The 12,830-nt window shown below is 35.4% G+C and overlaps 2 protein-coding genes across 6 annotated transcripts in view; both read right to left on the reverse strand.

Moving 5' to 3' along the window:
• Nucleotides 1-4,722, reverse strand: part of LOC123319709 (dnaJ homolog subfamily B member 12-like) — a 30,485-nt gene extending 25,763 nt beyond the window's left edge. Inside the window, exons 1-2 of one of the 5 annotated variants that reach the window (XM_044906635.1) lie at nt 4,672-4,722; nt 3,595-3,649 (exon numbers count right to left, since the gene is read on the reverse strand). The gene's annotated coding sequence lies outside the window, so the exon portion shown is untranslated. Of the gene's footprint in view, nt 1-3,326; nt 3,443-3,594; nt 3,650-4,442; nt 4,578-4,671 lie in introns of those variants that run through there. The other 4 variants (XM_044906634.1, XM_044906653.1, XM_044906637.1 and 1 more) reach the window with 4 other exon arrangements.
• Nucleotides 4,723-6,469: 1,747 nt separating this feature from the next.
• On the reverse strand, nt 6,470-10,490 carry LOC123306856 (dnaJ homolog subfamily B member 14-like). Its single transcript, XM_044889033.1, has 4 exons — nt 9,648-10,490; nt 9,392-9,588; nt 9,221-9,330; nt 6,470-6,737 (listed from the first exon to the last, which is right to left on the reverse strand). Exons 1-4 carry the CDS (start codon nt 9,907-9,909, stop codon nt 6,470-6,472), a joined length of 837 nt encoding a protein of 278 aa, XP_044744968.1. The 5' UTR covers nt 9,910-10,490.
• Between the last annotated feature and the right edge of the window lie 2,340 nt (nt 10,491-12,830).

The following is a 12,830-nucleotide window of genomic DNA, read 5'->3' on the forward strand; positions in this document are numbered from 1 at the left end:
CAAAGTCTCAGTACATACTGAAAGCTGATCGAACAATTCATTCTGGCGTTTCTCAATCCGCCCAACACTTGACGACAAATCCACCATCCGCTGCATCAACATATTGAAATGTTGAACAGTCGAAGGGCCATCCGATGGTACCTGGGAATTGCGAGGCCGTGAAGGAGACGGTGAAATCGGGCTTCCACCACCAGAGTTACTACGTAATATACGTTCGTTCGCATAAAGTAAGTCATGGGTATGGGTATGGGTATGTTCTGTGTTCGTTCGTTCGTAGTACAATCAGAACAGCACCACACGTTAGAGGCTCCCTTGAAATAATTTCATTCCCTATCAGTTAGATTTACGCAACCCAAATGAAAATCCTTGCTACATTTAGCGCACGAAATATGTTTCTGGTTGGTCGAGATAGATTTGGCGCAAACGGAACAAGCACGAGCCATATCGGAAACAGCGCTTTCGAGAATAAGAATGAGGATACAATTAGGACTCTTCACTTTCTTGGGCCTATAAGAAAGTCTCACACAGAGCACAGTGGTTGGAGGGCCGCGGATGAAGGAAAGTAAGATTAGAATGGATCAAGGATCAACGTAACCCACCGTGAATGAACCGTCAGATGTGTACGGCGCGCTGCGCTGCGTAAATGTAAAATGCGCAAATGTAAAATGAAAACAAAGAAAAAAGAATTGAAGGTAAATACCCTCAAGGATTTAAGAAACTGGGGCTAATCGGTTTGAAAATGTAAGTAGCATTAAAAGATAATCTATTCTTTACCTGCTTACAAACTTAAGTAAGAACAGTACCGAAAAATAGAAGAACTCGAGGAGCACAACGTATACGTCTGTATTCTACAATATGAATATGCGAACTCCGTTCCACATTACCGAACTAAATCTTGATTCATCAAACATGGATGCAACAACCCAACGTTAATGATATACATGGTGTAGCTTAATGAATGGATAATACTAATATTATACCTGCGGGTAGAGGACGTTAGGGAGGTTCAGAAAAATATGATTTATGTCTTGTAAAATTTCCTCGATTTCCGAGATATCGACATTTTTTGAAAATTCAAAGAAATTACACTCTTTGCTACTCTTTGAGGTAGCAAGACTGCGAATGAAAGAATTTTTGTTTTAATTATTTTTTTTTTAGTTTAACATAGAGTGGTTTGAGAAATAATATGGTTACCTGAGCGCCAAATCAAAAAAAAATGTCGGTGTTTCCAGAATTGAATACAAAATAAATTTTTATTAAACTGAGTCAGGGCCTAGTTTAATGTAAAGCTTTTTTTATTTTCAGCAATTGAAATGAGACATGCAAGTAGAATAAAGCAAGAATTGATTAGAAGGTCTAGAGCATCTGGTAGAGCTCCTGATGGCCACTTTGAACACTTTTTGTAAAACTTAATTCAATCAAAATTGTTATTTTCTCTTCGTTTTCTTTCATTGTTAAGAACCATAGGTATGAAATCGATATTTTTGAGTTAATTTCAAGTACGGAGTCAATTTTAACACTTTCTTCATGCCAACCAAAAGTAATCTATTAAGGAAACTTAAATCTAATCAGTGTATAATTATATTATATATAGATTTAAAATTAAAACAAGAATACTTGACCTAACTTAAATTCAGTTCAACTTGCTCCACAATAGGGAGAAAGGGAACGGGGAGGGAGAAGGATAGATGTCGCCGAAGAAAGGGACCATGTTAAACATGGGTATTAAGTAAGTGTGATAGGTGAAGCACTCAAATATCCTCTGAGGGAAAACCTAAATGAAAGGTAAGTTACCTTCCGAACGATATCCGGAGGGAAGCGATTCCAGAGCTGGGGAAACACAACTGTGAAGCTATTCGAGCAAACACTAGTCGAGTGAAGTGGTATCCTCAAGGTGAAGTTATAGAGTGCCCTTGTCTGACGGACCCCATCTCCCAGAAGACTGAGACCATCATACAGATATTCAGGCTCGCGGGAGCTCAACACCTTAAACCTCAGTAAAAGAAGATGCCAAATTCGACGTTGTTTGATGGGTAGCAATCCCAGATTTTGCCTGCATTGACTTATATGATCAATGGTTGTATTCTGCTTTTCATCTGTAAGTTACAAATCTGTAGCGTACGATCGATCTGTCTGTGTCTGGTTGACAGATTCGTAAATAATGTATTTCTGGAAAGTTCCTGTAACTATCTTCTTTACATTGTTAGTTTTGAACTACTTATCGTGAATAGATACGGATTCCTGTAAGCTACAGATCACTATAAAACGTCCAGAAATGCATAATTTTCCAGTAAGCTTATGAAAAGTTACAGATTGGCTTACAGATGAAAGCAGAATACCACCGCAAATTTCCTTAAGTTGTAGACAAATCGTACACCTGCATTTTGTAAACGCTCCAATTTCATCAGCTGTGTGGTTGTGAGACCCATATAGGCTACGTCAGCATAATCGAGTATAGGAAGTACGAGAGAGAAGAATAATGTTTTCCTGATTTCGAAGGGCAAGAAGTTCTTTAAAAGTCGGAATTGATGCAAGACACGGAAGACTCTTGAACTGATAGAAGCAATCTGATTATTCCAGGATAGAGTTTCGTCCAATAAGATACCAAGGTTTCTAACCTCATATGAGTAGGGAACAACAGCATCATTGAGGACAATTTTATTATTTAGGTACTTAGTCGATCAAACCCAAGTTTCTTTTAGTACCGATAATGATCGACTTAGTTTTGGTGAATGTTGAATTTTAAATTTAACAAAAGGTTCTCAAAGCCACCTTGAGCTCTTGATAACAAGGTTTACATTAAATTACGCCTCAACTGATTTTTTTGTGTGGAATGCTGGAAATACAGAGAGTATACCTTTTCAGATTCTCAATGAAACAGACATGTTTTTTCTTATTTTGGCATTCAGGTAAGCCTATTTTTTTTCACACCACTATAGGTTAAATCTTATGAAAAAAATAAGCGAAACGGAAAATTTGAGTTAGGTCTGTTTTTGAAAAAAAAGAAACGATGCATGCGCCCCAAAAATCATAAACTACTTTCTATAGCGCATCTATCCAGGAATACTATCCAAAAAATTCCTTCATTTGGACTTTTGCCTCACAAACCAGTGGCAAAGGGTGTATTTTCTTGAATTTTCGAAAATCTCCAATATATCAAAAACCCAGGGACCTTTACTAAACAAAAACATATTTTTCTGAACCACTCTAATAACGTCCTCTACCCGTAGGAACCATATAATATCGATTCATCACGCCACACCCTGTATAGTTATTTGTATTTAATAAATGTTACTTCATCAATCATTAGTGGATATTATTTTTACCAGTAGTAAACAGTTGATTAAAAACAATTAATAGTCATTTGATTTGTGCAACCAGTTGAGAAAGGCATTATTTTCCGTAATGTAATGTAATGTAATGTAATGTAATGTAATTGTTTCCTTTAGCGCCTGTGCCCCTGTTTCTTCCTCATCCACTGGTGAATTGCTGACAACTGACAAATAATCCCGTCTGGCTAAAATATTGAAGTCTAATCTTAGTTGAGCCTACGAACATCGATATTGAAATAATAGGTGGTTTTTTACTACTTACCTATGTCTTATTGGATCATTCATGCCGCGTACATTCGACAAGGTTGCTCAATCATCTTAACAATAATAAAGAACTAACACCCATAGAAATCATTATATATATTATTACTCCAGAACCAGAATGTTAATCCAGTGACCAGTGACCAGTAGTAAGAAATGCGGCGAAAAATTGACAGTAATCTTTTACGAATGCGCACCATTAGTTTATTGTCGAGTAGAACGTTGCCAAGTTCCTGAATATTCTGTAGATCGAATCTCATAAAGAAGGGACGATTCAAGTATCAAAGATATAATGCCGGTCAACGTTTTCTTTCCGTCATTGGCATCATTTGATTTTTCAAATGACCCCAACGCTGCATGATTTACTCAGACACTCGGAGGTAATGTGTTTTAAGTAACATTTCCAGAAATGCACTAGTGTACCTACTTATCTATCCAATTAAAAACAAACAAAAACAAACAAATCGAAACTTATCGAGTTTTACTGATAGCAAATTCCATTGGTTTATTAGTATTGCACTAGATCAGGATATTTTGAAATTGTTGCACGGAGTTCATAACCTGCATTCAATGCAAAAGTATCAGTTCAACCACGGCCTTCTAAACCCCTTTAGACGGCCGTGGTTCAACTAATGGAATCTGCGATAATATATCGCACCATCCATCGGTGATATTAGGTTTAGAACTTTTGGAATTATTGTAGCGAGATCCAAATATGCTTCACCAATTCTACCCATGGAAGTCGCTATAAAACCGGAAAACCCCAATATTCAGCCAATTCACGGTTTGATCAAACAAGGAACTAATACTCAATTATACCTCTACCAAAAAGTTTAGATTTGGACGAACCTTATACCTGTGAGATACTTTCAATGAATCCTGCAACATCATTGTACTGATTTTCTAACAAAGCATATAAACATCACAATTAGTCACTCATGCATATGTTCAATACTGATAAGAAGTCCCGTATGAATCAAAAAAATAAAATACGTTAATTTCTCATTTATACAAACAAGTCGATTGACATACGTTAAGAAAGTCTAGGCAACGTTCGAGTTGAATATTTCGTGGTTTCTACTGGATTAGCCAAAGATTATAGAGTTAGCATTCTAGAAAAGTAAATATAGGTATATTATGATTTCTATGCTAACGCCTCGGCGGAAGTACACTGTTGGCTGGAGTTCGCGAGTTCGATTTGCCGTATGTCATCCAAGGATATCATCAACCGAGACCAGCGGCGGCTCGTGGTCTTTTGAACCGAGTAGGCCAAAATTTTTATGAGCAATGGATTTGAATATTTTCAGTCAAAAAATTATATTTTTATCAATTCTATAGGAAGTGATATTCATTTTTTAAAGAAATTTTCTTCGAAAATTGTTATCAAATTACATATATTTTATCGTCCAGCGAAAACCAGTGTAGAGGTGAGAGATACTTTTTGGCAGGAAATTCAAACTGACAGGAATTATTCACAAATTCTGATTATAGTCGAAATTACACCTACAGCTAAAATTCTAGCTTTTTTTTTGTTTATAAACCTAGTTGAATTTTTAACATCTGATTACCCTAATTTTGACCACATTGTGTAGGTATGTGTAATATAACGATGACCAAACCCATCAGGGCGGCAAAGCGAATATATAAAAGAAAATAATAAATAAATAAAATTCGACTGGCAGCTATTAGTCATTCTCTGGGACGTACTTAGACGTGCTGATAGTGCAATAATAAAAGTAGTTATCTTAACAGCGATAATAAACTCATAAATCCTAAAAGGGCCTGATTTTTACATAAAATGATTATTGGCTTTCGTTCTTCATCTTTCGCATGCCTGAATTGATTAAATGTTTATTCTTCCATGCTGAAAAAGTCAAGACGGGCCCCAGAAGGGCCCGGGCCCTGGCACACGGTACCTATTGCACCCCCTGCATCTCCAATTCAATTATCTGGAAATACAGTCCACTACTAATTTTTAAAAAATCATTGCACCCTCGATTTTGAAGAAATGTGCTTTCGAAACTTGTTTCGAAACGAATCCAAAAATTCAAAGTTTAACACCCTTTACTCGAAAACAAAACGTTTGCGATCCTATGTTTGTATATAGGGATTTTTTTCTTAAAATTGCTTAAGGAATCTGATTTCTTCTCTTTGTACCTCTAATTTAGGAACACCCTTTATATAATGATGATAATCGCTCAAATTCGCATGCCAGCATTGAATTATTTGAACTACCAAATATAGGATTTCCTAATTCCAATTCCAATCGTTTTTATTGTCTTCAATAAACGAACTACAAGTTTTTAGTACAAATTATTATGAATCCCCTTCGGAGGACGTAGATTCAGAATCCGTAAAAATGTCTTTGTGTATAAATTTTTTGTTGTAGGCACGCTACAAGTCACAACTTCGAAGCTATCGAGCTGAATTTCGGTTGAAACACTCGTATGAAAGATAAAAAAGCCTATGGAGTTTGGTTGAAATCGGAAAAATGGCTTTTGAGTTATTCCAATTGAAAAAAGGGTTGTGCCTACACTACAGTTCTCCATTTTGAATCAATCGATGTGAAATTCTGCATGTTGGTGCTTATCTGCAGGAGCGTAATCAAGCCTATTGATGTTGTTCAGAATCAATCGCGCCGTTTCAGAGTATTTTGAAATATTCGGGAATTATGCTATACCACCTAGTGTCAATTCTTGTAACTTCGTTTGAAGAAATCTTTAATATTGGTTGGACTATTACACTGCTTTAGTCCCTGATAAGGAAAAGAGAAAAATAATGTTTTTATTTTTCCTACTCGATCAGGAATAAATTTTTGTAACTATTTAGTGGAAAGTTCTTTGTTTACATCGATAAACTGAGAAGATCTTGGTGTTTCAATAAGATTTATTACTATCAAGTCCTAACAGTTCGAAAAATACTTCCAAAATATAATGTAATATATTCATGATTTTATAATATATAAAATGGAAACATTTACGGTAATTTTTGTCTCTATAACAGGCATGTTGTAGATTAGTGAGATATTCTTCTTCCAGAGACATCTCTAACCTCGGCAAAGAACCTTGATAGTCTTTGTCGAAATTCTTCTTCACATAGTAAGGGATTTTAAGAGTTTGTGTGAACCTTTCCACTGGATATTTTCTAGAAAAACAATTATTCATTAAGAACATTATTTTAATAATGAAGAATGATCACGCCTTTACAGGGAGGCAATGAATATAATAATAAGAATTAATTTATATAGATACATACCACCCGCCGATATGAATATCAAGTGTTACGATCTGAATTGAACTAGCTAATCTTCTTCGGTGAAACATTCTCCTTCTAGTTGTCCTGACGACGGTAAATTGGCTAGTAAGTCTAGTTCAATTCAGATCGTAACACTTGTTGATTTTATATCGGCGAGTGGTATGCAGCTGAATTAATTTTCATTATTATTTTAATTTTTGTCAGAGGTCTAGTTAGAGAAAATTTCTTCCGACACAATAACAAATTATTTGGTTTTTCGACAATCGAATATGCGTAAGACTGTTAAAAACAGTTAACAATTATTCTTGTCCTGTCAAAGGGTCCGCATATTTTTCATAAAGAATTTTGGTCTTGAAGGAGTATCAAGATTATGAAGTAGTAACATATGTGTATACTGCATTCACATTTATTTTAGCAGTCGGTTTGCCATGAAATAATTTTCTCAAGTTTTTGTAACTTGAACGGAGTAAGGTTGGCACTCATAAAATGTCGTTAATGTCATAACGCTGTTGCCACAACTAATATCAATTTTTATTAAGAAAATGTCGAAAGTGTTTGAAAGAGAGAAAAGACGGGGTTTCAGGAAGTGCTATTTAGAATTCAGGTCCGCTCATTCAAATAGTTATACCCTGATATATTCTAAAATCCACAATACGTCAGACAGTAGCGAACATATTCAATGTAAGTGAATTCATATAATGTTCCAACTAAATCTAAACGACTTATATTTCAGCTGAATATTTCCACAATCAGAAAGATTGTGAATGAAGAGGATGACAAAGAATTTCCTTCTATCAACAGACCCCAAAAGTGGTGGCATTTGAGAATTGTATGTTTGGGTTAATTGATGCGAAACGTTACTACAGCATTTTCGATGAATGTCATCGTAGAATAAGTTTCCGAAAATTGATTTTTCTATTTTTCATTTGACTTGTCCTATCCTATACATTGTAAATGTCTTAAGGTACCAATAAATACCTAATTATTATTATTATATCAATGTATTAAGATGAACAGCCACGAATACGAGCCAGTTGTCCTGTTAATTGTTTATTCATGTGAAATTTTTGTTGAAAGGTGAAGTTCATCTTGACTTGCAACATGATTTTTGTTGAAGAATTTAACATTTTTGTAATTATCTGTTAAGTCCTTCGAGGTATACCCATTCCCAACCACTGCATCATATGCATTTTATCTTCGGGTTAATATTTCTGAAAGCTACAACTGATGTAAGGTATTCAAACTTTAGCCAAAGAAGATAACGAACATTACCTCTCCTCAAGCTAGTGCATATTATGATATTATTATTATACTGATCTCGTGTATTTTCCATGCAAATAACTAGATTTGGTATGCCTTCAATCAGTTTGTATAAACTTCAATTGCGTTCGTCACATATTTTCCGAAGAGATTCGACATTGTGATAAAATACACGTAATAACAGAAACTTTTACGTAGAACGGGCAACGTAGCGTTGATTTAAAACCCAAAAATTTTTTGACAAGCGTCATAACCCCACATTTTCGTACTATAGAGAGTGAAATGTGTCAAATTTCCATGGCCAACCGACTGCTAAAATAAAAGTGAATGGAGTATATGTGTATGTGTAAGGCGGAAAAGCCGAATAAGTGTGGATGTGATACACATCGAATCGAAAAGTCCAAAGACGAACCGAATCATGTCACTTCCAACCCGAATCAGCGCGGTCAAAGAAAGCCGAACCGAATGAAATGAAAATTCATAGTGTGAAGAAGACGATGTCCGAAAGGTAATCTCATATTATTCAGAAGTCGTCCTGTACTCCAAAATGAGCTCGTCCATTTCATCTAACAGTTTTATGTCTTGTTTGTCTACATATAGTTCATTTATTATTATTTGTTTATTAGGCTGTATGTAAAGTTCACACGAGTATGTATATATCTAACAGTTAGCCCCTTTATTCATGAACTCGCTGGTCTAATGACTCTTTCGGCCTTTCTGATACTAGATCTCATCTACGAAGGCGTGGTCGCTGAGAAGCAGCAGCTCCGAATAGTAACGAGAGCTGCTGCTCGCAAATAGCGTCATCATCCATATTGTTTTCCGAAATTGAACTCCTTCACACATTCTACTTAGCTGAGCCCACTGATTACAGAGTAGAGCTAATTCCTTCTTCATCATACGGGACGTCTACACTGCAAATCCACCCGAGACGCCATGCCGAACCGAACCGAACCTGTCGCCCCGTATATAATCCATTCAATAATGATTGACATCCCAGGTGGCTATGGAAAATCGAATTGAAGTTGATGATAGCCATAAGTTAAAATTCTGTGTTGTATTTCTTTTGTTGCTCATGAATCCGGAAAGTCAAGATTATAGAGTGAACTTACGAATTCTGCTGTAGACTGTAATGTGGGTCAGATATGAAGAACCTTGATGCCATGAACAAAATAATGGGTAATATGATTAGCAGCTTTAGGAATGCACCATATCCTCTTTGCTAAAACATGAGCCATAAACTAAATAAAAAGTACATTATTCAATTTGGGCGTTAACTGAACCTCATTTCCTTGTCGGTGGGTTTCATGATGACTAGAGGTTTGTCCAAAACCAAAGGGAGGTGCAGTTTCAGCTCTAGAACCTCTGGTGAATGAATTTGAATAGAAATGAGAATTTTTAGCCATTCTTTCTTTGAAACTTCTATATAAATCATATTGTTTACGTTTTTCAACATCTGTCAATATAGCAACCACATTTCCTAAAAACCTAAATATGAACATTTTCTTGAAGCTCATATCAAATTAATACTTCACATACCTATTTTTTTAAAAGCTTCTGCAGATCCTGGTGCTTTATTCTTGTCAGGATGAAGCTGCAATGCTAACTTTCTATAGGCTTTTTTGATATCTGATTCTGTCGCATATTTACTAACACCCAGAATTTCATAAAAATCCTTACATTTATTTATTCTTTTCACAGCTTCTAACTCTTCTTGTGTATACTCAATAGTTTTGGACCCCTCATTACTTTTGGGAGTCACTTTACGTTCCATCGGTTGCTGGTTTTCTGGAATAGCCATCACACGAACTTTCAGTAGGACACCTAAAAACCATCATTTGAAAATGATATGACGTAAATGTAGGTAGTAAATAATTTGCCCTCCGGTTTTTGTGTAGGAAAAAAATGTTGAGCTTCATGCAGAAATCATTTCTGACATTTCCCGATTTCCCTCTTCTATGTATTTCTGAGCTAATTGAATACACCTATCACCCTATCAGCTTATCATTCTTATTTCCATCCATATTTTTACTTTCATATTAACACTCTTGATTTCAATATTTTTCAAAATCAGTGATATTCAGATTTTGGAAAATTACTGTTGTGGACTATTAGCAGATAAGTGATTTGGAGATGGTGGTTGGTGGTTGACAGGTCATGACTGGGCCACTTTGAGGTTAATATTTTCTGTATCCCTTAATTCTGTAATTTTCAAAAGTTGTTTGATTTGGATGTGCTTTTATATGATGAATTTTATGATTGATGACTGATCTTACCTTTTAATTTATGTTCAACTCTTTTTAAAAAGAATTTCTTTTTGGTTTAACCGTGGGGGACACAATAATTATAGTTTATAATGAAATAATTAACTCACATAAAAATTGAGTGATTAATAATTTTGGGAAGACTGAAAATACAAAACCTTTTTCGTAGAACTAGTTTTCACCAAAATTGAATGAGAAGGTTTGAAATTTAACGAGGTGAACTAATAGAAAGTTCAACAAATGTTCCCGAACAAATGATCGATGTTAACACAAGAGACCCAGAAAGTCGAAACAAAGCGAAAATAGTAGACAAAAGCAGTTTCCTTGTTCCTAATTTCTAAAAAACCTGAAAATTCTGACAGTTCAAGTCCAGCACGGACGTTCCTACGTTCATGAGGTCCAGAGTGGGGCTGGCACGCCGGTCAACCAGATGTTTTCACAGCAAGTACCACACCACATACCTTGCGTACGATTCGGTTGACTAGTCAGGAGCGAGGTCGAAGGGATATTGTTCAATTTTCAACAAAAATCAAATCTACCAGTATAAGTTGTCCGAATATGATAAAAATATGTTGTTATTTGAAGATAAACTTAATAGAAATAGTAAAAAAAAAACATTAAAATTTCAATAAGTCATATCACCCTTCCTTTCAAGTAGGTAATCAACAAAAATTATAGCGGAGAAAGATAGGAAACGCCTTCATATCTCTAGTACTAAAAACTAACTATCAAATATTATAGAGGCTAAAAATAATAGTAAGTAATAATCATAAAGTAATTTTGTGTTCTGTGGTAATAATTAATAGGTCTGTAACATATGGAATTAATTTAATTTTCTATATGATGACGACATGTGAAACGTCATCTTGGGGGAAAAGTTGCGAGATTTTTCCATATATCTATTCTACACATATTTATTATATGGAGCTCCAAATTTTTCTTCTACCAAAATATTTTTATTTCAAATGAATCCTAAAACATGAATCAAATCCCATCTATAATAGAATACTCACCGGTAAGGAAATTTACTAAGTGAGTCTTGGTGAATGTATTCTTATACTTATAACAGCAGAATAACAATTCAACATAAACATCGTGGACATATGTACTCCTGATGTTATATTCTATATTTGTATTGACAGCTTTAGAATATAACATCAGAATCGCCGTCCTGTTTTGCCCACACACTTCGGTATATCCTCCCAGTTATTTTTCAGTTGTTTTCGGATCTGTTCGTCAGGGGGGAAACATCTATTAGCAGTGGCCGCCGCGGTTACTGCGTTGACTGAAAATAAAAAAAGCCAGGAAATTGCCTGTACAATGTGATGAAATCCGTAATGAATTGTTTGTTTGTTCTCTTCTTAAAAATCGTAGTTGAAATTACTAAATAAAATTACAGAAGAACAGAATGAAATGATGGCTATACGCGACACGTTCTCCGCTAATGAAAAATAACCGCCGATTGTGAACGAAATCCCCACACTGTCGGTTTGGAACGAGAAACGAGAACCGATGATTGATGAACCTTCATTCCAGAAATCAAGCTCCGACAGATATTTTAACCGACGATTCGGCACGACGCGCGACGGTTTTTCACCACATACATCGGTTGTTGCAAAGATATTACACACATTATTATATTACAGTGTGTAATATTTTTGGCTTGTTCGCGCTTTTGGAACGACGGTTCGAATCGCGGCGATACTAACGGATGAAAAAGAGAAAAGTCTGTGGCCGGCTTCACTTGAGCCTACCAACATCGATATTAAAATAATAGGTGGTTTTTTACTACTTACCTATATCTTATCGGATCATTCATGCCGCGTACATTCGACACGGTTGCTTAATCATCTTAAAAATTATCAAACTATGAAGTACTTACGCCTCGGAATTACACTGTTGGCAGTGTTGGCTGGAGTTCGCGAGTTCCATTCAACGTATGTCATCCAAGGATATCTTCAACCGAGACCAGTGGCGGCTCGTGGTCTTTTGAACCACGGAGGGGGACAAATTTTTTATATGAGCAATGGATTTGAATATTTCTAGACATTGAAGTATATTTTTTTCAATTCAATAGGAAGTGGAAAGCGAAAATTGTTTTCAAAATATCCTTTATCTTTCAGCAAGCACCAGCATAGAGGTGAACGTTCTTTTTTGGCAGAAAATTCAAACTGACAGGAATTATTCACGAATTCTAATTCTCAATAGTTTCGCAAAATTGAATTTCCTTTTATTATCTGTTGTATTTCAGATCCAGTATTGATCAATATGAAAACAAAATCAAAAATTCAAGTTTTCCAGACGTTAAATTTAAATTGAAAGACGCGAACTCCTGGTGAAAATCATTATAGACGAAATCATACATAAATTCTATGTTTTTTATGTTTATCAATAGACCTAATGATTACTGATTGCTGGGTGTGTTGGACGGACTAACCCAAACCTGCCACCGCGACCA

This window comes from Coccinella septempunctata, chromosome 1 (assembly GCF_907165205.1).
Source record: "Coccinella septempunctata chromosome 1, icCocSept1.1, whole genome shotgun sequence".
NCBI classification, from domain to species: Eukaryota; Metazoa; Arthropoda; class Insecta; order Coleoptera; family Coccinellidae; genus Coccinella; species Coccinella septempunctata.